Raw genomic sequence first — 27237 nt, 5'->3', positions numbered from 1 at the left:
GTATATATGAAAATCGAAGGAAGACCACAATCTCAATGCATCGGCACTGATGATTAAATAACTAGACTAGTTCTTTCAGTTTAGGTCAGTGAAGGTGGAAAGGAAAGGAAAAGATGATGGCTAATTTCCCTTTTGTTGTTAGTCAGTTTATGAATAAAAATAAAAATAAATACATATAAAACTGCACTGGTCTTTGCCTTCATTATGAGAGTTAATTAATGCCAGACACCTGCAATAATGTGCTTACTGTGCTTGTAAAGATGAAATATATTCACACTCTCTTCATCAGCATTTACAGGTTAGTAGTGATGGTCTCTGTAAAACAGGACCTGTTATTGCAATATTACCTCAATGAACACGATTCAAAACACAGCTGACTTTCATGAAAACAATTCCAGGGAACATTTCACCACAAACTACAATTGAAAAAATATTGTATAAATAAAAGCCCATTTTTAGAACCATTAATATTTTTAGCATTTGATATTTTCTTCTCTATATCGATGATAATTCTCATCATTGCATTATAACTTGAAGTACAAAAATAATTACTGAAATAATATGTAACAATTTTATAATACTTATTCTCACTATCCATGATAATTCTGATTACTGCATTATAACTTGATGTAAAAAAGGCTAAACAATTACTGAAATAATATTTAACAATTTAATACTTCAACGTGTAAATATGTCATTTTGTAATATGTAAAAAAAAAAGAGAGATTTGTTGCATTATAGTAATGAAAACTGGTTGGGAAATGTGTTTAATTATCATGCAAATACCACAATGAAAAAAAATATATATATATAATATAAATTGCAAATTGTGGCATTGCCACAGAGCATATATATATATATATATATATATATATATATATACACACACATATATGCAATTTTAATTTAACAAAAGTCAATTTAAATACAATTAAAAAAAATTTAATGGAAAATTCTGGGGTAAATGTATGCGATTAATTACCATGAAAATATTAATGTTCATTACTATAATGCAACAAACTTCATTTTGACAATTGACAGTATTAAATTGTTAAATATTAGTTCAGTAATTGTTTTGCTGTTTTTACATTAAATTACGCAATAATGAGAATCCATGAATAATGGGAATAAGAAAATCTCAGGATCATTACAGAATAATATATATGGACTTAAAATAGGCTTCATTTTCTTTTTGCAAAATATAATTTCCTCATTTTGGGGTGAAATATGACCTGGACATGTTCTTGACAGGTTTCATGTTCTTGCTCCAGATGTTCTGGTGTCACAGCACAACCATTCACAGATCTCCATTCAGAAGCAGATCTCTCTCTCTCTCCTGACTCCATCGTTATGTTTAAAAGCAAAGGGAATGTTAATCTCACACGGTGAGACTTACAGCAGAAAGACTCAGAATGTGTCGGTGACACGCGTGCGTCATTCTGCCATCATTCATCCCTCTGGCGCTCAGGCAGTCAGTTCCTGTGCGGTTTTTGGCAATGCCAGCATTGTCCATTCAAGGGCGGCAGATCTGCAGCAACAAGTGCACTTGAGGAGGATCCAGCAGAAATCCGGCACGTTCGTGTCTGTTAACCCTGTACGGTCTGGTCTGGTCTGTCAGAGCTGGCTGAGGGTCAGGGGCTCGGCGGTTTGTGTAAGATGCCCTGCAGGTCCTCTGGAAGAGACAGGATGATGCTCTCGATATGGGCCTGCAGTTTGGGAAGAGTTCCTGGTTTGACAGGAAGCTGATCTTTCTCGGCCTGAGTCTGAGACACAAGATGGAAAAGCAGTGTATGAATGTAATTACATATTTATGCAATCGATGCACGCACTGTAAAAATTATTTTCAAAGTTGTGAATAAAAACGATTACTGGAGTACATTTTATAAGAAAATACTATTTCAGTCTTTTTTTTACTTGAATTTTTACAAAATGTCAGGTTTAATTCAATGTCTATTCAAGTCTTCAATTCAAGTCTTCTTTTTTTAAAGTTCTAAACAAAGACTACTGAAGCAGGTTTTACAAAAAATATTATTTGAGTATTTCTACTTTCAAAATGTCGTGTTTAATTCAATGTGTTACTTGTCGTTTATTTGTAATTGTGAAATTTACTAGCAATTTCTGAGTGAAATAGTAAAAAAAAGATTTTTCAAAATTGTAAACAGATTATTGAGTATGTTTTACAAGAAATTACTGTTTTCAGTCTTTCGACAACAAAATTTCACATTTAATTCAATGTTACTTGCGGTTTCTTTGTAATTATTTGTGAAATTTAATTGCAATTTCTGAGTGAAAATTGTCTATACACCATTTTTTTCAGTGCATGTGACAATAGCTATTTTTCCAACCAAAGTTGTAAATTAAATTTGATTATCGCATAAAATATTGCAAACAGAGTGGCGTTTCCATTCTGTGTGTTCAAAAGAACACATGGGAAACTGGCGCAAAATATCAGTAATAAAATAATAAAAAGTTGATACAACCAGGGATGCATGCAAGACTTTTTTCCTTCATATTAAAGGGTCATGAAACCCCCCGTTTCAGCACTGGTTAGTTCTCACTACAGGTTTAAAAAATGCTAAAAAAGTGGGCGTGGTGCGCAGAGGGGGAGGAGGGGGAAGAGGGGAGACCGACCACACACAGCTTCGGGTTTCATTTCGCTCCCATTGAGTTAAAAACACAAATAAATGCACAGCCATTAGCACTCTGCATCGAAAACATATATGAACGCGCTGTTGCACCTCTCATAACTTTTTAGGCTTATTCTGCTGTGTTTATATAAGCCTTTTGACGGCTTGTGTCACAGAGCTGTAAAAACGGTTTACTCACTAAGTGAATGAATCGTGTTTGTGCCGAAGGCTTATTACAAAGCAAAATCAATCGCTCTCCTTCCTTCGATCCATGGACGTTTCTCTCAGTTAATGTATGCGATCTCACAGTCTGAAACGTCTGTCATAGCAAATCAACACATGCTGTTGTGAATAATTAAGCGAAGCGTCTTCTCATAGGATAAGAACACGCAGTCTCATGAATAATTTAATAGACACCGGCACGTCATCGATGTACTATAGTCCATTGCCACGTCACAAATTGTGACGTTAACACGATGTCGATTTTAAACCCGAAGACAAAAATAGCGCAAAAAAGCTTAAAATTAACCAGTTTTCTCAAACAGTTAAAATGTGCTTTTTTAAAAGTAAAAAAATGCTAACATTGTCTTCTATAATGTGCAACACAAACACCTCTGCTAAAATCTCAGAAAAAGTAGTTTGGGGTTTTATGACCCTTTAAATGACCTGAAATGCAATAAAAAATTATGTCATGTTATCTTGCATTTGAATGCACGCTTTTTTATTGTGTGAGACGATTCTGGGAAGTAATTATACCAAATCAGACCATCTCAGGCATTTCAAAACAATATTTTAGATAGTGTGCAATGAGATTGGATATCTGGAGTAACCAGTGGACCAATCACATGATCTGTCAAAGCAAAGTAAGAGTTTTTTTCAGGCCATCCAAGATGTAGATTGTTTCTTCATCAGATTTGGAGAAATTTATCATGATGCACGTCATCGCTGTTTGGACTCTCATTCTGACGGCACCCATTCACTGCAGAGCATCCATTGGTGAGCAAGTGATGCAATGCTACATTTCTCCAAATCTGATGAAGAAACAAACTCATCTACATCTTGGAAGCCGTACAGCAAATTTTTGGGAGAACTATTTTTTTATCTCCCACAGAACGAGTGCAGTACTAACCAGTTTCTCCTTGAGTTTGAGCACCAGGTCGACGGTCTCCACCTCTGTGTGCTTCTGTATCCACAGCTGCAGGTCTTCCTCACAGAGCGCCTCCAGATGAAGAGCTTCCAGCTTCTGCGTCATCTCCTTCCTGCGGTTCCTGAACCAGCCGTCGAAGTTCAGAGACCTCAGGAACTGCCTGCACGAGTCGAGTTTGGAAACATTAAAGTCTCTTCTGCTCACCAAGGCTGTATTTATGTGCTCAAAAATACAGTAAAAAGACTAATATTATGAAATATTATTACAATTTGAAATAGCTGTTTTCTATGTGAATATATAGTAAAATGTAATTTATTCCTGTGATCAAAGCTGTATTTTCAGCATCATTACTCCAGTCTTCAGTGTCACATGATCTTCAGAAATCATTCTAATATGCTGATTTGCTGCTCAAGAAACATTTCTGATTATCACCAATGTTGAAAACAGTTGTGCTGCTTCAAAAACAATGATATTCTACTATACTACCTTTTATATTTATATATATAATTATTCTAAAAATCTGTACCTGTAGAGGCCGATCCAGTCTCCTTTGAGTCGTGAGGTGAGCTGAGGTCCGGCCTTCTCCAGTGTTTTCATAAACTCCTCCTGGTTGAACGGCCGCAGCTGGGGAGGACTCTGACAAATCAGAGAAGACAACGAGAAACATTGCGAGTATTCATAAAAGTTGCAAAATCTATTCATTTCAAAGTAAAATATCTGTGGGGGAAAAAATCTCGTACTTTCCAGGGAGAGATGCTCTTCTGTAGAGGCATTAGACTGGCCACATAACGCTCCTGCAAATCAACCATATCATATTAATTATAACATTATTATTATATAATATTATATCCTGAATTTACGGTCTGGAATTTAAAACACAAGACTTCATTACTTTAGCATGCATTTATCAGGTTTTCAGGAACAGTGTTATGTAACAGTGTTCAGTATTTTGTTTTTCATCGTTTTCATTTTCATTTTAATAATTTTATTATGTGCATTTTGTCATTTTTATGCTGTTTTAAATATTTCTATCTAGCTTTATTTGTATATTTCAGGTTTATTAACTTATTTCACAGAGTTCCGAAGGCAACATTACTAATTCTTGCTAACGTTTGAAACATTTTTTCATGCAACATTTATATTTTATTACATTTCAGCTTTATTTCAATTAACACTAGTGATGTTAACAGTATTAGTTAACACTAACACTGTTCAGGACATACCGTGGCACACGTGAAGGGTGTAAAAGTGATTGATTTTGCATGCGAAGAAACGTTCCTACCAGTGGGATGATGAAACTCTGTGTAAGTTCCAGGAAATATCGACGCAGAATTGCATTCTGGGCCGCTGAAGGACGCTTCTGCTGGACTCCCTGATGTTAACCGCAAAAATACTGAATTAATACATGCGCTTGAATGTTTTAGCAGTGATATAAAACACCAGAGAGACACTCACCTTCTGCAGCTGCTTGATAATGTCCTCGTCTTTGTTCAGGAACGGTTTATATGCAGTGTAGACCCCTGAGACCAGACGCAACACCAATAAACCTTCAGTGTACGCTGGGTTTTATTTATTTGCTTTTACACTTTGGAGTTTCTCTGTAAGAGACTCCAGTTTAACTCGAACATTACCAGAAAGAAAAAAAAGGCCAGATTCGGTGGTACTTCTGATGTTTTGAATACTAAATAAAGCCTGCATGAATGCAAAACACAATCAAATGCACTCCTGAGAGTTTCTCATTTAAGTCTCACCAGGTTTTGAGTCCAAAGTCTTCAGATTTTTTAGTTTCTTCACTTTCATTTGTTTGGCCATCTCTCCTTTTTAAAAAAAAAATAAAAATAAAGATGTTATAACGAAGAACAAAGCACGTTCAACGGCCAAAAACCTTTTTTTTTGATAAATTAACATATTGACGTTTGTATTTACTGTTAATATAAACTTTGGGGAGTTATAATATTCCTCAAACATATCAAAGTCTAATTATATTCAACTATCCATGCAGTTAGTTGATAATTAAAGGCCAGAACCTGCTTGTTTCATGTCTCCGATGCGGATGATGTGAGGCCAGTGCTGGAGAGTTTTGGCAAAAAATGGGTTTGTAACTCCCAGAATGACTGAAGGCCTACAGAAAAACAATGTACGGTTAACAGAGAGAGCCAGCGAGAGTGTCACAAACACTTCCTGTGTGAGCTCCAGAAATACCCTCATCCATCGATCTGAACGCAGAACAGCATCTCATCTCTCATACGATCGTCCTGCGTGACACTGATCGAATTACACGCTTCGTTTGTAGGTCAAAAGAACGAGAAACTCTAAATATTACACACCTCTCTACACACAGGAAAAAATTAAATAAATAAAATATAATACTATAAATTACAATAAAATATTATAATAAAACGAAATTAATATTACAATATTTAATCCACTATATTAAATATATTTATAAACTAAATTATAATTATTTTGAAAACAATTACATTTTAGCAGCAATTAAATTACAGGAATATTAATAGTCCCCCAGTTTCTTCACTCAATTGCTTTTTGAAAAAGCACATTTAAACTATATATATATATTATAATAAATTACAATAAATATTTCAGTATTTAATACAATACATTAAATATATTAATAAATAAAAATTATAACAATAAATACATTTAATAACAATAATTAACTTATACAAATGCAAAAAACATTAATATATTGTAGGTTAAATATAAAAAAGGACAGGAATAGCCCCTCAGTTATAGCACTCAAACAAATGTGGATTTATTTTTATATTTAATCTATATCTATCTATCTATCTATCTTTTTAGAAAAAAATTGTTTGTATATCTATAAGAGACTCACAATAAATTACATTTACTCTAATAAAATATTTCAATATTTAATTAGTACATTAAATGTAATCATAAATACATTTAAATATAATTATAAATAAATGTAATGAAAACAAATTATACAAAGGCATGACATTAAAATATTGTATGTTTTATATAAAAATAAGGACAGGAATAGTCTCTGACAATTCACTCAAACAAACAATGTTTTTTATTTGCTTTTCGGGGAAAATATAATTTCATAATAAAATATATTAATATAATAATATAAATAAAATATTATAATGAAATGAATATTTCAATATCAAATACATTATTTTTAAAAATTAATAAATTGTATATATATATACACACACACACACACACACATGTATATATAAACTATATAAAAAGGATTTACTAAACCTCACACATCTTATTTCTTTCTTCATGCATGTGAGATCTTTTACACATGGTTTACTTACGGAGCTTGTGTTCGAGTGGTGTATTCCTTAAACTCATTGTCATGAATGGTAAAATACGGCCGGAAATCACTGCAGTAGCGCAGAGGAGAGATACAACTGCACAAAGACAGAGACAGACCAGTTTGCTTCATTAGAAAGTGATCTAGAAGTCAGCACCTGCTCTTTTATTGGTAAAGAATATTCTGCTCACGTTAAACACATGTGTGGTGCGTAACAGTGTCTCTGGAGTCTCTATATCACACACATCATCTGACTTCAGAATTATCTAGCTGCCCTTCTTCAAGGTCGACCACAGCGTGTGACTCTGGAAACATTCAGCTTCCAGAAGCTCAGCATTACAGAGCCAGAAAACACGATCCGTCTGCTGTCAAGTACTGCATTACACCCCATGCACTTGGATGCTCACTGAATTTGGACTTTTGGATTTCCAATGGATTTAAATACAATAAAATTGTGTTAAAATGAGTACTATACGTCTATTACTAGCCGACAGCATTATCAAATAATTCAAAATATTTAATAAACACACAAAGGAAGAACTACTGAACGACGGGTGCTTGAATTCTGAGCACGTTTAGAGTTCACTCGCTAATTTGCAATTCTAAAAACATTTAATGTGCAATCAGAGAGAAACATGATGATGATTTAGAAGAAACAAGTTTCATCTTGCATTTTTAACGCAGCTGTAGGCAAACATTTAGTGTGATATCAAATACTAGACCGCTGCAGCAGGCATAGAGATGTGATCATTTCAGATATATCTTAAGGAAATCTCATAAAATGCAGATTCAGCTCTAAAATCTGATTGCATGGATTGTAAAACAGCACATAAATTAAATTCTATACCATAAACAACCTACAACGAACATGCATCTTACTAAAAATAATCACAATTCACTTATCCCCAGTGTTATTTTAGTATCATTGATGTACTACTTTAGTTTTCATTCATATTTTAACATTTTGTTTTCCTTTTCATTTTAAAGTTTTAGTAATTTTGTGTTTGTCATTTTCATTTTATTTAATTTTAAGAGGAGGCCACCCATTACAGTGATTTTTACCATGGTTAAAAGGTCTTTACACCTCTTAGCAGTGGTAAAATCACTGTAACACCACCTCACATGGCTTATTATTATATTATTATTATTATTTGCTGTACCTGACCAATGCCAAAATAGTGTCTGAAGATTCTGCCGGTGACGGTGCCATGACCACCAACGCTTCACCGAGCAACATAAGCTCCCATAACATCTGAATATGAAAAAACACTGGATGGAAACACCTACAACACAAGAAACAATGAGAATATTATGACAAATTACAGAACAGATCATTAACTGGATGCTGAATTTTTTTTACCATATAATGTGAGATTTAGAGCCAATTTGGAGTCTTAGTAAACATTTTTATGACCAACACATTAAAGTTCAAAAGTCTGAGAATGAAATGAAAACTTTTATGCATTAACTTGATCAAAAGTGACAGTGAAGACATTTATGATGTTACACAATTTTTCAATTTCAAATAAATGCTGCTTTGAAATTTCTGTTCATCTGTGAATCCGGAAAAACAAAATGTGTCAGTTTCCACAAAAATATGAAGCAGCACAGCTCTTTTCAACATTGATAATAATCAGAAATGTTTCTTGAGCAGCAAGTCAGCATATTAGAATGATTTCTGAAGATCATGTGACACTGAAGACTGGAGTAATGATGCTGAAAATACAGCTTTGATCACAGAAATAAATTACATTTTACAAAAAATTTGCTTAGAAAATACTTATATTAAATCATAACATTTTCACACAATATTAAAGTTTTACTGTATTTTTGATTAAATAAATGCAGCCTTGGTGAGCAGAAGAGACTTCTAGTTTGTGTGAACAACTTGCACTTTTCTCTGCTACCAACAGGAGGCCCTAGAGGACAAGTAATAAACAAATCCAGCCCAACTATGAAATATAGTACAATATGTACCAGTCGCACTAGCACACAATAAACATGCTTTACCTGAAGAGATCCACTTCATGGACAGTGGGCAGAATGATGGACACCAGACTGTCACTCTGTCAATGAAAGATTAGACTCATTACATGGGAGCAAACTGATGTAACCCCTCTGAATATGACACATCAGGAGCATACAGCGGCGGTGCGGTTCATACCGGTGCAGACTGGACGAGCTGAGACGTTCCAGGCTTGTCGTAACACGTGGGGATGCGCAGCTGAGGAGAGCAGATGGCAGCAGCCATTAATAAAGTGCAATGGATATTCAAACACTTAGCTGATATCTTACAAAGAATGGTGGGGGGGAGACGAGTTACCTTCATGACCACACCCATGATGGGGAGTGTGAGGATCTTCCCCGGACACGGCGTGGGCCAGCGGTCAATGTCATTACACGCTTCAACGCAAACACAAAAAATATTCATCAATACACAAAATTCAGCAAAAAACAAGAATATCCAGACGATTTAAATTGAGGAATGTTGCCATGCAGTTGCTAAGATGTTCTGAGTCATTGTTGCATGTTGCTACACAGTTGCTAAGGTATTACGCAGTTGCTAAGGTGTTCTGAGTCATTGTTGCATGTTGCTAAGCAGTTGCTAAGGTGTTATGCAATTGCTAAGATGTTCTGAGTCATTGTTGCATGACGCTGCAGAGTTGCTAAGGTATTACACAGTTGCTAAGGTGTTGTGAGTCGTTGTTGCATGTGGCTACGCAGTTGCTAAGGTATTACGCAGTTGCTAAGGAATTACACAGTTGCTAAGGTATTACACAGTTGCTAAGGTATTACACAGTTGCTAAGGTATTACACAGTTGCTAACATGTTCTGAGTCATTGCATGTGGCTATGCTGTTGCTAAGGTATTACGCAGTTGCTAAAGTGTTCTGAGTCGTTGCATGTTGCTAAGCAGTTGCTAAGGTGTTCGGAGTCATTATTGCATGTTGCTACGCAGTTACTAAGGTGTTCTGAGTCGTTGCATGCTGCTACACAGTTGCTAAGGAATTACACAGTTGCTAAGATGTTCTGAGTCGTTGCATGTGGTTACGCAGTTGCTAAGGTTTTACGCGTTTGCTAAAGTGTTCGGAGTCGTTGCATGTTGCTAAGGTGTTCTGAGTCATTATTGCATGTTGCTACGCAGTTGCTAAGGTGTTCGGAGTCATTTCATGCTGCTACACAGTCGCTAAGGTGTTACACAGTTGTTGTTGCATGTTGCTACGCAGTTGCTAAGGTGTTGAGTTGTTGTTGCATGTTGCTGCATAGTTGCTAAGGTGTTACGCAGTTGCTAAGGTGTTCTGAGTCACTGTTGCATGTTGCTACGCAGTTGCTAAGATATTCTGAGTCATTGTTGCACATGCTATGCAGTTACTAAAGTGTTCTGAATCATTGTTGCTGTGCAGTTACTAAAAGGTTCTGAGTTGTTGTTGCATGTTGCTAAGGTATTCTGAGCTTGTTACATGTTGCTATGCAGTTGCCAAGGCGTTCTGAGTCACTGCATGTTGCTGTGTGGTTGCCAAGGTGTTCTGAGTCAGTGTTGCTATGGAGTTTCTAAGGGGTTCTGACTCAATGTCGCATGTTTCTACGCCACTGCTAAAGTGTTATGAACTCATTGTTGCATGTGGCTATGCAGTTGCCAAGGTGTTTTTTTGTGTGTTGCAATGCGGTTACTAGGTGCATAATATTATGGTGCCAAGATATGGTGAGTGTTGCTATGTTGTTGCCATGGTTTTCCAATTAGAAAAGGTGCAAGATGAGTTCCGCAAGTTTAATACGTATGATGGTCTGTTTTACAGTCTGTTGTCCATGTTTTCAGGACTCACCGGCCTCTAAACACGGCTCCTGTTTCTCAAAGTATTCTGGGGCGATGAGCTTCAGCAAAGAGTGGAAAAAGGTCACGTAGGGCAGCTTGCTGATGAGGACCAGAGACTGCAGGAGCGAGACACACACACGTACACACGATGAGAGAAATGTCATGAAGTTCAAAAATCCTCTCGAGATACAGGCCAAAACAACAGACAAGATCTTAAAGGAATAATTTGGCTATGACTTTGTTCTTCCATAGCACAGAAAAGAAGATACTATGCAGTACATTCACACTGGCATACATTCAAATATGGTGCATTAAGAGCCTATAGAACACATTAATGGTTTTGGCAGCTCCAAAAAGTTTGAATGTGTTTTTGTTGAGTATCATATTTGATACATCTGGTTTTTAAGGCTCATACAGTATGATATAGTAAGAATATGGAGGAAAAACAGCTCAAGATTATGTGGGCAGTTGCTGAAATTTATAACACCAAAAAGATGAAATTCTGAAGTGTGCAATGTAAATCAGTGAGATCTTCACAACAGTATAGAAGATACTTACATAGAAATGCACATAAATATCAGTAACTCTAATAATAACTATATCTCTAATAATGACTTAAGAAGATATTTAAATGCTTAGTTTGATGATCAAAACAATGCAACGCAATACAATGATTGTGTGCAACAGGTTTTTCAGAAAAGTTTTGATTATGTTGATCATTAGAATTTTGTGCATCGAATATGCGTAGGTTTTATAAGGTTAACGATAAAATTAAAAATTTTTATACTTGCTCAAATGCATCTGAAATCAGTAGGGAGTGGTAAGGAAACTAGAGTAACCAACATGGTTCCGTTAGCAAAGAAAACAAACCAGGTTGTGCCCGTTCTTGTCACAAACCACAACGTTTTATTGAAGCGCAGTGAATCACCTCAGAAATTGCATAAGAAGCTGCAGGGCAGCAAAAGCCCCATAAAGCTCCTGTGTCAAAGTGTTAAGGTGTCGAAATACTCTCCGTCTTCAAAAACCAACAAGAATTAAAGGCTCTTGAAAAGTTCCAGATCTCCCCTCTAATCTCCGCCTCTATTTTTAGGGTGTGAACAACGGTCGCTGGTGATAGATCAGACTCACACGTCTGTTGCGGTGATGCAGTGTTGGGACTTGTTCAGTGCTGCACTTGATCTTAGCTGGGGGCGAATTTCAGTTTTAATGTAAGGACTTGAGAACCAAAACCATTTAAAGCTCCGTATTGACTAAAAACACCACTCAATTGTGCTCAAATCACTACAACAAACCACTCGACCAATAAGAGTAGAGGACAAGAACATAATGGCCACATTATTTACACTGTGAAGTTTCAGGAGTGACATCTGCTTTTAAACACAGGAGTGAATCCTCTAAATTAGTGTTTTATGTGTACGGAACAAAACAAACAACCAAAATTGCGATGACTGACACCGTGGTAAGCACTGCAATGTTTTGGCATCCACTATTTTTGACCAAATTAATATTAAAGCGACCAAAGACTGGTTAACTTCAGCAATTTTAACCACGCCATCGTGTGAATGATTTATGTTTGGGAAAGCTGCTTTTAAGGGCACGCTTTTGATGCATTGCCATGTCCACTTATTATAAGCGCCTTTGGTTTTGTTGCTTGAGCGTGGCTTATAAAGCGATCCAGTTTTTGGGGTTAATAATGTAGGCAAGTGCAGGTCACAACAATTTGGTCTTGTTTTCAATATTTGGGTTTATTATGGGCTTGTTCTTGTTTGCAGTATTTTCTAGCAAGATCTGGCAACACTGAGATCAAGACGTTCCTCGTTCCCTGAGATTTCTTGCACCGTGCATTCAGAAGAGAGACACAACTATTACACATTTAAATATGTCAGCGTCACAAAGGGATAGTTCACCCAAAAATAAAAATTAGCTGTTAATTTACTCACCCTCAGACCATCCAAGATGTAGGTGACTTTTCTTTTCGGTAGAACAGTATAGAAGGTTTTCAGCTGAAAACGGAGGTTCTCGGTGATTCATAAAATGCAAGTCAATGGCTACCATCACTTGAGAGTCAAAAAAAAAAGCATATACAGGCAGCACAAAATTAATACCCATGTCTCCTGACGATATATTGAGCTCTTATGAAGTGAATCGATCAGTCTGTGCAAGAAACTGAACATTATTTACAACATTATTACCTGTGATCCAGAGCCTCAGGCAAACGGGGGAATATGATTATTTTCCGCGAACTGATTCTTTCGGACAGTTTGTTTTAAAGAGCTGATTCAAATAACCCATTCACCAGTTCGTTTACGTAATCACAAAATGACAACATATACACAATGATATTATTAAAGCACCCAATAATGATGTAAAACATGGATGTTTTACATGTCTAAATCATATAACAAGAATAAACTAGTCTTCATCAGCTCACCTTTTTACATAAACCATAAGAAACCATAAAAATGTTAATTTCTTCCCTTCATTAAAGTGCTCGGTTCACACATGCGCATATCAGCGGCTCATCGGTCTCCGGTCCGAGTCGAACTATTTCCCCAGTTCAGTGACTGTTGGAGGAACTGGAGCGCTGAATGAGTTCATCATAGGATCTGATACACTGGTATTTTGGCTCATTTTGAGTCGGAGTGACTGTCAGGCATCTAAAAGTGAGTTTTGATTGAGTAACTTTTAGATCTGTGCTGCTCGAGCCATGAAGGGATTCAGATGATTCAGTCTGATTTGGTGAACTAGTTCATCTAGTTCACTAAAAAAAATATTGTTCAAAAGAATGATTCATTTGTGAACAGGACATCACTCCGGACCGTTTGCGTTTGCCTGAGGCTCTGGATCACAGGTAATAATGTTGTAAATAATGTTCAGTTTCTTGCACAGACTGATCGTTTCGCTTCATAAGACCTCAATATATCGTCAGGAGCCACAGGGATTAATTTTGTTTCTAGATACGCTTTTTTGACTCTTAAATGATACACTGGTATCAACGGCAGCTGTTGACTTGGATTTCATGAATCACTTAAGACCATGGTTTCAGCTAAAAACTCATAACTATGGAAGTCAATGGGGACCAGCAACTGTTTGGTTAACCACATTCTTCAAAACATCATCTTTTGTGTTCAGCAGAAAAATGAAATTCACACAGGTTTGGAACAACTTGATGAGTAAATTACAGAATTTTGATTTCTGGGTGAACTGTGCCTTTAAGCAACTGAATTTTGCCAACGTTGTACAAGTTATAACGTGCAAAAAAGGGCCAAGATTTAGCTCTTGGGTGGATGAGACAAAAAATGCTTCACTGGAGTCGTTTGTCGCACTGCCAGAAGCAACCTGCATGTTATAACAAATAGCAGATGTCACTTTAAATTCATCATGTCCCTGATCAACATGAGACTTCAGGTTCACGGTGAGGGATAAATCATCTTGTTTGTACCTTCTGAAAGTAGCCTCTCTTGAGCGACTTGTCTCGCACCTGTCTGAAGTACACATACCCGTAGTAATAGCCCTGATCTCTCTGTGGAAAGACCAAAACAAGCTCATTTCATATTAGTAATAATGACATGTAACAGATTATTTGCAGAAGCATTTCAGATAAGGGCAGTCTCTACTTCATTAACAGGATCAGTTATGATTTATAGGTTGATGTCGACGTCCTCAGCACTGACCTTGAGACAGACCGGCGCATCCCGGTCGAAGTGGTCGAGGAAACATCCGAGTGACGACTTCCTGCCTGCGGCCTGCCGGAAACGGAAGCAGAACTGTGTGTCCCCGAGACAACCTGTAAGCAGCAGAGGCACAAACAGTCACGTTTATCTGCAAAACTACGCAGCTTGAATCAAGGCCATTTTATTGAAACCATGTTTTTCATCTGAAGTGCTTGTTTTTTCCAAAACAAATCTGACTTCAGCCACAATATTCGGGCTGCAAAATCAGTCTATTCTCAGAAATAAAGGCCACGGTACCAATTTGATGTGCTTTTGCCATTTAAAATAGCCGATAGGCTTTAGTTTACATCGCAGTACAGCAAAACCGCACTTGACATCAATGAAGGCACTTCAAATTCAGGTGTGAGAGAATGAGATTTGATGTCATCAAATTTTCTTTTCCATTACAATGAATATTTCCAGAATTCCAGAAAATATATTACATTTAAAATGTCATCTTTTTTTGGAGTGCACTAGCAAAAATGGCCTCAAAACCAACACATAATGAAAAGAAATCCACAAAAACAAAACAATTATTTTGATTTCATGGGGTCTTAAAACATTTATAATTACTACATGAAGTCTCAGTACATCACTATGAATAACACTAAGCTGCAGATCTCTGAAAAATAAATAAATACAAAATAATAGAATATTATATAACATAATAAAATATATTATTAATAATATAAACTCTCAGTAAATCACTGAATAACACTAAGCTTGAAATCTCAAAAATAAATAAATAATAATAATAATAATAACTAAAATAATATAATAAAACATTAAAATAAAATAATCTGTATGTTGTGTAATATGAGTATGACATTTACAGGTCTTTTAGACACAGATGCAACATCCATAAATTAAACAGCCAACTGGAGATTATTCCTGAATAAGCAATAGAGCCACAGATTCATACGTCACTTCTGATGTCTTCAGGACGGACCCGACTGTTCCGGTTCAGATCAGGACCGCCGTGTTTGTGTGTTTGTCTCTATATCTGTCTTTTCTACATACAGTGATCTGTGTGGGCCACAAGGAAGGTGGTTTGTGCGAGTGTGAAACTGGATTACTGGCTCTATCTGTGGGCTGTGACGGATGGATTACCTCATGCGCTCGGTTAACCCTTTCCTCAACAAAAGCAGCGTTCACACAACATTTAGAAGCTAATCCTGCTGAACACGTCTGAGAACGAGCAACGTCCAACTACTCGCTCGTTACATCAGGACAATAATTTAATAATTATGCTTCAATCAATAACTAGGGCTACATGTAAGATGCTAATTAAAGGGGCATTATCATGGAAAGCACTAAAGACAGAAATGAATAGGTTCACAAATATATATATATTTTTTACATAGATACACATCTTTCTAGTCAAGTGTTTTTGAAATCAGGTCTAACAAAAATGTACGGCATTTTTCTGTAAAGAAAATGATAGCACAAAACGACTTGTTCGAAAACAGTCATGGTTGTGACATCAACATTTACAAGACGTTAATTAAAAAGGTCCTTATCATAGAAAACACTGAAGACAGAGAAATAAATATGTTGCCCAATCAGGCTTATTATAGTTAACTAAAACTGAAACTAAAATTAAACCATAATAAAATATAGAACAAGTTTTAATTTCAGCTAGTTGCAACATTTCTCATTTTGATTTAGTTTAACTTGATGTATTAAAATAGCTAAAACAAAAACTAATAAAACTATATATACAGTATATATACATACATACACACACATACATAATAGTGGTGGGCGGTATGACCAAAAATTTATATCACGGTATTTTTCAAAATTATACCGGTTTCACGGTATATGACGGTATTTATTTTTTCCATGCATGACCGTGTGTAAACCACATTTTCTACTGATTGAGAGGAAATACTGCAGTATATTGACTTAGAATGCCCTATTTTACTGTCATGATGAGTGAATATTGTAGAAAAATTACACTCTAAATAGTGACGAAACACGACCCCTTTATACATGTTAACCAGGAGTCACTCATTAATAATCGCGACATAATAATCGCGTTTGATAAAATCAACATGCCTGTACAGTAGATGCATGTTGAGCGGCCATGTGGTTGTTTTGGCTATATTACTTTTTTGTCTCATGCAGTGCACTGCCTGCGTCTGAGTAACAAAAAAAAATAAAAATTGCATTATATTAATAGAAATAATTCCAAACAATCAGTAAGCAACAGGTGCTAGGAAACGCTGTTTTGTACTCATTTATTGACGAGTCGCCTGCGGTGTGGCCAACTGAATGCACTGCTTCTCTGCCGCTCACTGCACAGAACAGACGCTGAGAGAGGCGACACTTCTCCGGGAAAGTCAGACCTCGCGTTCGCGGGACAGCACTGGAGAAATCCTCCAGCTGAACCATAGCTAAGGTTTATCCAAAAAAGTGGCTAGGTTTGTCAGTATGAATATTCTATGGAAGAAAGCAACTAAAAGGGTCTGAAAGTTGCTAAATCTAGTGCTAAAGTCTGGCTGGGGTGTGTGTGAGACGCGGGAGCTGATGGCAGCGGGCGGTGGATATTTGTGGCGGTCAGTGTGGATATTGTGGATGAGTTCTTCGGTGTCATCACGTTCTATTAGTTCTACAGCTTCAGTTTCTGAACTTTCACGCTTAGTAACACATACAGCTGTTCCCTCACCACAGTGCAACAGTGAAAAGGGACCCACCCTCAAACGCGTTCCCAACATTATTTAAACGACACCGGTATTGCGGTATTTTAAAAATTAATATCATAAGAAAAATAAACACCGGTATTCGGTATGAACCGGTATACCGCCCAGCACTAATACATAAGTCAACACTTTAAGTTTTGTCCAAAAACCTAAAAGCGTTCTTGTCTTAAGACAACTTTGATGAACTATTTTGATCCACTTCAAATGTTGACTACTAATATATATATATATTTAATTTAATTTTTTATATATACTATATCTGTCTTTTCTACATACAGTGATCTGTGTGGGCCACAAGGAAGGTGGTTTGTGCGAGTGTGAAACTGGATTACTGGCTCTATCTGTGGGCTGTGACGGATGGATTACCTCATGCGCTCGGTTAACCCTTTCCTCAACAAAAGCAGCGTTCACACAACATTTAGAAGCTAATCCTGCTGAACACGTCTGAGAACGAGCAACGTCCAACTACTCGCTCGTTACATCAGGACAATAATTTAATAATTATGCTTCAATCAATAACTAGGGCTACATGTAAGATGCTAATTAAAGGGGCATTATCATGGAAAGCACTAAAGACAGAAATGAATAGGTTCACAAATATATATATATTTTTTACATAGATACACATCTTTCTAGTCAAGTGTTTTTGAAATCAGGTCTAACAAAAATGTACGGCATTTTTCTGTAAAGAAAATGATAGCACAAAACGACTTGTTCGAAAACAGTCATGGTTGTGACATCAACATTTACAAGACGTTAATTAAAAAGGTCCTTATCATAGAAAACGCTGAAGACAGAGAAATAAATATGTTGCCCAATCAGGCTTATTATAGTTAACTAAAACTGAAACTAAAATTAAACCATAAAAAAAAGTTACCTGAAATAAAATAAACATTAACTAAAATAAAATATAGAACAAGTTTTAATTTCAGCTAGTTGCAACATTTCTCATTTTGATTTAGTTTAACTTGATGTATTAAAATAGCTAAAACAAAAACTAATAAAACTATATATACAGTATATATACATACATACACACACATACATAATAGTGGTGGGCGGTATGACCAAAAATTTATATCACGGTATTTTTCAAAATTATACCGGTTTCACGGTATATGACGGTATTTATTTTTTCCATGCATGACCGTGTGTAAACCACATTTTCTACTGATTGAGAGGAAATACTGCAGTATATTGACTTAGAATGCCCTATTTTACTGTCATGATGAGTGAATATTGTAGAAAAATTACACTCTAAATAGTGACGAAACACGACCCCTTTATACATGTTAACCAGGAGTCACTCATTAATAATCGCGACATAATAATCGCGTTTGATAAAATCAACATGCCTGTACAGTAGATGCATGTTGAGCGGCCATGTGGTTGTTTTGGCTATATTACTTTTTTGTCTCATGCAGTGCACTGCCTGCGTCTGAGTAACAAAAAAAAATAAAAATTGCATTATATTAATAGAAATAATTCCAAACAATCAGTAAGCAACAGGTGCTAGGAAACGCTGTTTTGTACTCATTTATTGACGAGTCGCCTGCGGTGTGGCCAACTGAATGCACTGCTTCTCTGCCGCTCACTGCACAGAACAGACGCTGAGAGAGGCGACACTTCTCCGGGAAAGTCAGACCTCGCGTTCGCGGGACAGCACTGGAGAAATCCTCCAGCTGAACCATAGCTAAGGTTTATCCAAAAAAGTGGCTAGGTTTGTCAGTATGAATATTCTATGGAAGAAAGCAACTAAAAGGGTCTGAAAGTTGCTAAATCTAGTGCTAAAGTCTCGCTCGAGTGTGTGTGAGACGCGGGAGCTGATGGCAGCGGGCGGTGGATATTTGTGGCGGTCAGTGTGGATATTGTGGATGAGTTCTTCGGTGTCATCACGTTCTATTAGTTCTACAGCTTCAGTTTCTGAACTTTCACGCTTAGTAACACATACAGCTGTTCCCTCACCACAGTGCAACAGTGAAAAGGGACCCACCCTCAAACGCGTTCCCAACATTATTTAAACGACACCGGTATTGCGGTATTTTAAAAATTAATATCATAAGAAAAATAAACACCGGTATTCGGTATGAACCGGTATACCGCCCAGCACTAATACATAAGTCAACACTTTAAGTTTTGTCCAAAAACCTAAAAGCGTTCTTGTCTTAAGACAACTTTGATGAACTCCACTTCTCCACTTCAAATGTTGACTACTAATATATATATATATTTAATTTAATTTTTTATATATATATATATATATATATATATATATATATATATATATATATAAATAAAACTAATAAAAATGACAAAAGCACACAAGATTACTAAAACAAACTAAAATTATTAATAACATTAAATTAGTATCTCAATGATACTAAAATAACAATGTAACAAATATATTTTTTACAGAGACATTTTTATACTTTTTGTAAATGTCAGTTCTTCTAAAAAAAATGCAGTTTTTCTGTAACAGCCAAAAATAGTCATGCTTGTGACTTTAGCCATTAACATTTCAATGTTTATTCAAAACACTGCTATTGACAATTTTATAATTGATTCATAATTGTATATATATTTCCACTACAAGCTCCAAATACAATGTACTTGCAGCTTTCTACAAATAATTTTTCATGAAGTTACTGATTTTTGGAGTATGTTTTACAAGAAAATACCATTTCAAAATGTCAAGTTTAATTCTGTGTTTACACAGATAATTTTTATCTGTGTACTTTACCGTTCTGAATGAAATGTTTTCTATACCATATTTTTTTCAGTGTATAAACAAAACCGCACACTTCATACATGATTTCTCCCCCATCATTCGGAGTAAGACGTTCACAGATTTACTGAACACAACTGAAACAAATGTGCAGTTGGCTGCATTGCTGTGGAGAGAGAGAGCGAATAGCATGTAATATGTCACAACAGACGCACTTCTTCACATCACATGGAGTGGCAGGAACTTTGTTGCCACAGCAACCCACATGCTTTTCCCTCGCCATGACTGGGTCGCCTCACCCACAGCATGCGAGAGAAGACGCTAACGCACGCCCCAAATATCCATATGAACAGCCTGACCCGCAGATGCCGGCATCTGACTCTCGGCCCTCCGCAAGGAAAACGGCTCCGGGAAACTGATGTCAGAGATGAGAGGTTTTTTCAAAACAGCACGATGGCGATATTTCGGGTGGATCACTGCAACAATGAATCACGGGATATGAGAACCGGATGTCCTCTAGTAAAAGAACGATTCAGGTTTGATTAGCAGGTTGCATCTGGATTTTTCTACAACATCTGTCAAACAGACCATTTACAACAGGATATCCTGCAAGCGCAGAATGGCTCATCGAAGTGTATTAAACCCAAAAAATAAAATAAAATCACTGTAATACTGGGATTTCACCATGGTTAATGGATGCCATTAAGTACACTGCAGTTCAAAAGGGCCGGTAAGATTTTAGCTGCAGTTATTTGATAAAAAAAATACAGCAAAAACAGTAATATTGTGAAATATTATTGCAATTTTAAATATCTGTTTTCTATTTGAATCTCTGTTAACATGTAATGTATTCCTGTGATGCGCAGCTGTATTTTCAGCATCATTACTCCAGTCTTCAGTGTCACATGATCTTCAGAAATCATTCTAATATGCTGATTTGCTGCTCGAGAAACATTTCTGATTATTATATTTATTATTATTATTATTATTATCCATGTTTAAATCAGTTGTGCTGCTTCATATGCTTTTTTTTTGTGGGAACCATGATACATTTTATTTGAGATTGAAATCTTTACTGTAATTTTTAATCAATTTCTTTAATCAATTTCATATATACTGTATATATTTATGTGTGTGTGTGTGTGTGTGTGTGTGTGTGTGTGTGTGTGTGTGTGTGTGTGTGTGTGTGTGTGTGTGTGTGTGCGATTTTGTATACATAAAAACATATTAACTACAAATAAAATGTGTCAATTTGAATGTTTCATAGAACTTTTGTGAAAAACAGTCAAAATATGGATGAAATAATCTTCCATCGTCATTTATCGTAACACACATATTTACGTAAGAATTAAACAACATACTTATTCTGACCTGTACTTATTACAATATATAAAAGAATAAGTGATCATACTAATATATATATATATATATATATATATATATATTAAATAATTAAAAACTTATTGCTGACAAATAGGTAAAAGACAGTGGCAACGATTGGTAAGGATTTAAAATAATTAATTAATTTTGGGGGGCTTCACTGTGATCCTTAAATCAAGTCTTTAATGTCATCTAATGATTCTTGTTCTAAACCTGACAAGATTTTTTGACACAGTATATAAACTATTGTCACACTGAATGACATTTTTTCTGTAAATCATGGTAAAAATGTATGATAGTCATTATTGTTTTTGCTCAGAAAAAATTTAATTAAACAGGACACACACACACACACACACATACATATATATACACACACATATATATATGTATCTTTGATAAGATTGCTTTTTACTAGTTTGTAAAATATGATACACGTCTGCGCTTTCAACAAGACATGCTACATCCTGTAAGATAGCATATTGTATTGTAGGAGAGCTGAAGTGAGTAGAATGATGGGATAGGATGTCTGCTCATACATCAGGTTCTCCAGTTTCAGAAAGACGAGAACATGATCAATATCACAGGAGATTCTCTGGTGGATTCACTAGCGGTGAGTGAACTCCACAAACACACTCATGCAGAATAAGAGCGTCTGCGTATTTACAAAGTCATGAACACGACTTGTCCTGTAATCTTCAAATCCTGTTCCTCCTCGTTTGTACCGCATCGCTATTAATAACCCAAGTTTATTACAAACTAAAGCAACGCGCAGAGCTGAATCTGTGTGAAGATCAGAGACGCCATTTTTATCACAGCTGATAATTTCCTGGAAAGCTGCTTTGCAACGATTTGTATCATGAAAAGCGCTATACAAACAAACTTGAATTGAACTGAATTGAATAATGTGGAAAACAACACAGACTGCTCTATTTACAGTACTGACGAATGCTGAAGACTTTTGTTAGAGAAAAGCAAAGCTGTTAATATAAAATGCAAAACGTTAAAACAAATTTTGTACATAAAAAAGAAAAACACTTCCTCCAGTGAAAAAGTCCATCTCCTGTTGTTCTCTCACATCAAAATCCACCCACATATTCGTTTAGAGCTGTTTTAGCTTGCAAACGGTGCTTGATCTGTGCAGATTTCTCTACTAATTCAGACCAAACCACTTTTTCACTGAAGGAAGTGTTATTATGGATTATGAACTGGTATTTTAGACCGAAACAACGGTTTCAAGTTAAAATCGCCTTAATGATGGATTTATTTCTTACAAACTCCACCAAACAATCTTTTCACTTCACAAGACATTAACTGATGGACTGGAGTGGTGTGGATTACTTGTGGATTATTGTGATGTGTTAATCAGATGTTTGGACTCTCATTCTGACGGCACCCATTCACTGCAGAGCATCCATTGCTGAGACAGTGATGTGAAGCTACCTTTCTCAGAATCTGTTCCCATGAAGAAACAAACTCACATGATCAATTTTCATCAAAATACACACTGTTACAAAGCAACTACAAGCGTGCAATCGCAGATACTGACCTACTCAGTCAGCGACGGTCCATTAATATCTCTAACACAGAAGAGTCAGATACTCCACAACCCACGCTGAGAGTTTCTTTCTGAATATGAATGTGGTGTTGCTAGAGGGAGGATGTCAAACTCTCATCCCACACACATTAGCATAAGACACACGGGTCATAGTACTCACTCGGATGAATTACAGTGCTCTAAATCAAACCTTAACTGCAGGAACACACAAGTCACATACTACGACTGCACTGCTTAATCACAAAACAGACACTTTGAGCACTAGTAATACTCGCATACAGTATGGAGAGTGATTGAAGTTTATGCCAGGTTTTAAAAATACATTAACGTTTTAGTATCAATGAGATTCTACTATAGTTTTTATTTTTATATATGTTTTTAAATTTTTGTTAAAATGTTAGTAATGAATTGTTTGTGTGTTTTTGCCATTTTTTTTATTTATTTCAGTTTTAGTTTAAGTACATCAAAGTTAAACTAAATGAAAATTAGAAATGTTTTCTTGGAAGCAAGCAGAATTAAAATAAGTTTAAATTTTTTTATATTTTATTTTATTTCAATTAGCATTTATCTTATTTCAAGTACCATAAATGGTTTTATGGTTTTTGTTTTGGTTTTAGTTAACTATAATAACCCTGGATATAAAATATTAAACGTTTAGGCATTGTTCAACTCATGCATGTTCAAATCTACATCCACGCATTCGCGCATTTCATCAACTATTTATTATTTACAACAGATACAGGAAGAACCATGAAATCCTTTAAAAAATCCATAGTGAAGGAATGCAATTTACCTGAATTGGAGTCCGGGAACGACAGATAGCATATACTTGTTTTCTAAAATGAGAGAAACAAAGAACACTCAATATCTTACAATTCATCTGAATTCATGTTTAATCTGACACAACGATATAACGATGGTACCTCTTTTTCAGTGAGTTTGGAGTGGTGTGGGTAGATAACCTACAGTAGAAAAAAAATAACATGGAAAATGAAAAAAAAATGTATTTTTTAAAACTGCATTTCACAATCAAATGCATAAATGGCACATAGATTAAAATATTTTTAATGCACAAATATTTCATAGCTACTGAACCTTTCAGACATATTGATCACAATGTCAGTCACAGTAACATGCACAAAATGAACTGCTTACACTGCTCTAATATCCTGCTGTGCATGCAACTGTATGCATGCAATTACAGCAAACTGCAATAAAATAAAAAGTAGCAAATTATAAAAGAAAAAAAATTTATACAGTACTGTGCAAAAGTCTTAGGAGATTAGTATTTTCACCAACAACAAAAAATGGTTTTAAGTCAGTTATTTCGTTCTTTTGCTGTAGTGCGTCAGTAGGAAATATCCGTTTTCATTTTCCAAACATTCCTTTTGCCAATAATTGTGATAATCCAGATTTCTATTTGCACAAGGAGTCTGACAGCAGCCAGTGCTGCACACAGCGATCTGATCTGATCATCATCCCGTCTGTCTGGAATGACATGAAGAAACTGAAAAAACTGAGACAGACTCAATCCAGAAGAACTGTGGCAACGTCTCCAAGACACTTGAAGAAACTTTCCTGCAAAGCTGTACTGTGAAAAGTTTTAGGCACTTGTGTACAAATGCTGTAAAGTGAGGATGCTTTCAAAAATAATGCCATAAATAGATTTTCTTTATCAATTAACTAAATCAAATCAACATTTGCTGGAGTGGTGTGGATTACTTGTGGATTATTGTGATGTGTTAATCAGATGTTTGGACTCTCATTCTGACGGCACCCATTCACTGCAGAGCATCCATTGCTGAGACAGTGATGTGAAGCTACCTTTCTCAGAATCTGTTCCCATGAAGAAACAAACTCACATGATCAATTTTCATCAAAATACACACTGTTACAAAGCAACTACAAGCGTGCAATCGCAGATACTGACCTACTCAGTCAGCGACGGTCCATTAATATCTCTAACACAGAAGAGTCAGATACTCCACAACCCACGCTGAGAGTTTCTTTCTGAATATGAATGTGGTGTTGCTAGAGGGAGGATGTCAAACTCTCATCCCACACACATTAGCATAAGACACACGGGTCATAGTACTCACTCGGATGAATTACAGTGCTCTAAATCAAACCTTAACTGCAGGAACACACAAGTCACATACTACGACTGCACTGCTTAATCACAAAACAGACACTTTGAGCACTAGTAATACTCGCATACAGTATGGAGAGTGATTGAAGTTTATGCCAGGTTTTAAAAATACATTAACGTTTTAGTATCAATGAGATTCTACTATAGTTTTTATTTTTATATATGTTTTTAAATTTTTGTTAAAATGTTAGTAATGAATTGTTTGTGTGTTTTTGCCATTTTTTTTATTTATTTCAGTTTTAGTTTAAGTACATCAAAGTTAAACTAAATGAAAATTAGAAATGTTTTCTTGGAAGCAAGCAGAATTAAAATAAGTTTAAATTTTTTTATATTTTATTTTATTTCAATTAGCATTTATCTTATTTCAAGTACCATAAATGGTTTTATGGTTTTTGTTTTGGTTTTAGTTAACTATAATAACCCTGGATATAAAATATTAAACGTTTAGGCATTGTTCAACTCATGCATGTTCAAATCTACATCCACGCATTCGCGCATTTCATCAACTATTTATTATTTACAACAGATACAGGAAGAACCATGAAATCCTTTAAAAAATCCATAGTGAAGGAATGCAATTTACCTGAATTGGAGTCCGGGAACGACAGATAGCATATACTTGTTTTCTAAAATGAGAGAAACAAAGAACACTCAATATCTTACAATTCATCTGAATTCATGTTTAATCTGACACAACGATATAACGATGGTACCTCTTTTTCAGTGAGTTTGGAGTGGTGTAACCTACAGACCTACAGTAGAAAAAAAATAACATGGAAAATGAAAAAAAAATGTATTTTTTAAAACTGCATTTCACAATTAAATGGCACAATGGCACATAGATTAAAATATTTTTAATGCACAAATATTTCATAGCTACTGAACCTTTCAGACATATTGATCACAATGTCAGTCACAGTAACATGCACAAAATGAACTGCTTACACTGCTCTAATATCCTGCTGTGCATGCAACTGTATGCATGCAATTACAGCAAACTGCAATAAAATAAAAAGTAGCAAATTATAAAAGAAAAAAAATTTATACAGTACTGTGCAAAAGTCTTAGGAGATTAGTATTTTCACCAACAACAAAAAATGGTTTTAAGTCAGTTATTTCGTTCTTTTGCTGTAGTGCGTCAGTAGGAAATATCCGTTTTCATTTTCCAAACATTCCTTTTGCCAATAATTGTGATAATCCAGATTTCTATTTGCACAAGGAGTCTGACAGCAGCCAGTGCTGCACACAGCGATCTGATCTGATCATCATCCCGTCTGTCTGGAATGACATGAAGAAACTGAAAAAACTGAGACAGACTCAATCCAGAAGAACTGTGGCAACGTCTCCAAGACACTTGAAGAAACTTTCCTGCAAAGCTGTACTGTGAAAAGTTTTAGGCACTTGTGTACAAATGCTGTAAAGTGAGGATGCTTTCAAAAATAATGCCATAAATAGATTTTCTTTATCAATTAACTAAATCAAATCAACATTTGGTGCAACCACCCTTTTTCACACTTCTCACAGCTTTTCTCCAAGCTACATTTGCACATAGTATTTCAGGTGTCTTTGCAGGAAGGTTTCTCGAAGCATCTCGGAGACGTTGCCACAGTTCTTCTGGATTGAGTCTGTCTCAGTTTCTTCCTGTCATTCCAGACAGACAGGATGATGATCAGATCAGTCAAAAATAATGCCATAAATAGATTTTCTTTATCAATTAACTAAATCAAATCAACATTTGGTGCAACCACCCTTTTTCACACTTCTCACAGCTTTTCTCCAAGCTACATTTGCACATAGTATTTCAGGTGTCTTTGCAGGAAGGTTTCTCGAAGCATCTCGGAGACGTTGCCACAGTTCTTCTGGATTGAGTCTGTCTCAGTTTCTTCATGTCATTCCAGACAGACAGGATGATGATCAGATCAAAGCACTGGCTGCTATCAGACTCCTTGTGCAAACAAAAATCTCACTGGATCATTACAATTAATGGCAAAAGGAATGTTTGGTAAAGGAAACTGATATTTCCCACTGACACACTAGAGCAAAAGAACGAAATAACTGGCTTAAATCCATTGTTTTTGTTGGTGGAAATAATATTAGCCTAAAACTTTTGCAC

The 27237-nt window shown here is 35.7% G+C and overlaps 1 protein-coding gene across 1 annotated transcript; it reads right to left on the bottom strand.

Annotated features, from left to right (window-relative positions):
• Positions 1 to 996: 996 nt before the first annotated feature.
• LOC107557392 (protein DENND6A-like) lies at positions 997 to 26020 on the bottom strand. The gene is made up of 21 exons (XM_016240799.1): positions 26010 to 26020; positions 25838 to 25876; positions 25708 to 25750; positions 23899 to 23937; positions 23769 to 23811; positions 14569 to 14681; positions 14337 to 14417; positions 10905 to 11010; positions 9405 to 9484; positions 9246 to 9305; positions 9092 to 9147; positions 8242 to 8364; positions 7083 to 7178; positions 5802 to 5896; positions 5526 to 5591; positions 5230 to 5294; positions 5057 to 5146; positions 4515 to 4568; positions 4301 to 4410; positions 3757 to 3934; positions 997 to 1763 (listed from the first exon to the last, which is right to left on the bottom strand). The coding sequence occupies exons 1-21, from the start codon at positions 26018 to 26020 to the stop codon at positions 1632 to 1634; spliced, it is 1680 nt and encodes a 559-aa protein (XP_016096285.1). The 3' UTR covers positions 997 to 1631.
• Between the last annotated feature and the right edge of the window lie 1217 nt (positions 26021 to 27237).

This window comes from Sinocyclocheilus grahami, unplaced genomic scaffold (genome assembly GCF_001515645.1).
Source record: "Sinocyclocheilus grahami isolate Dianchi unplaced genomic scaffold, SAMN03320097.WGS_v1.1 scaffold601.1, whole genome shotgun sequence".
Taxonomy (NCBI): domain Eukaryota; kingdom Metazoa; phylum Chordata; class Actinopteri; order Cypriniformes; family Cyprinidae; genus Sinocyclocheilus; species Sinocyclocheilus grahami.
This window is presented reverse-complemented; position numbering and strand designations above follow the sequence as displayed.

Coding starts and splice junctions, on each gene's coding strand:
- LOC107557392 (XM_016240799.1), bottom strand. Junction 25,751..25,837: donor CCAAACTCACTGAAAAAGAG/GTACCATCGTTA, acceptor CTCTCATTTTAG/AAAACAAGTATATGCTATCT. Junction 23,938..25,707: donor GTTCCCGGACTCCAATTCAG/GTAAATTGCATT, acceptor TTTCTACTGTAG/GTTATCTACCCACACCACTC.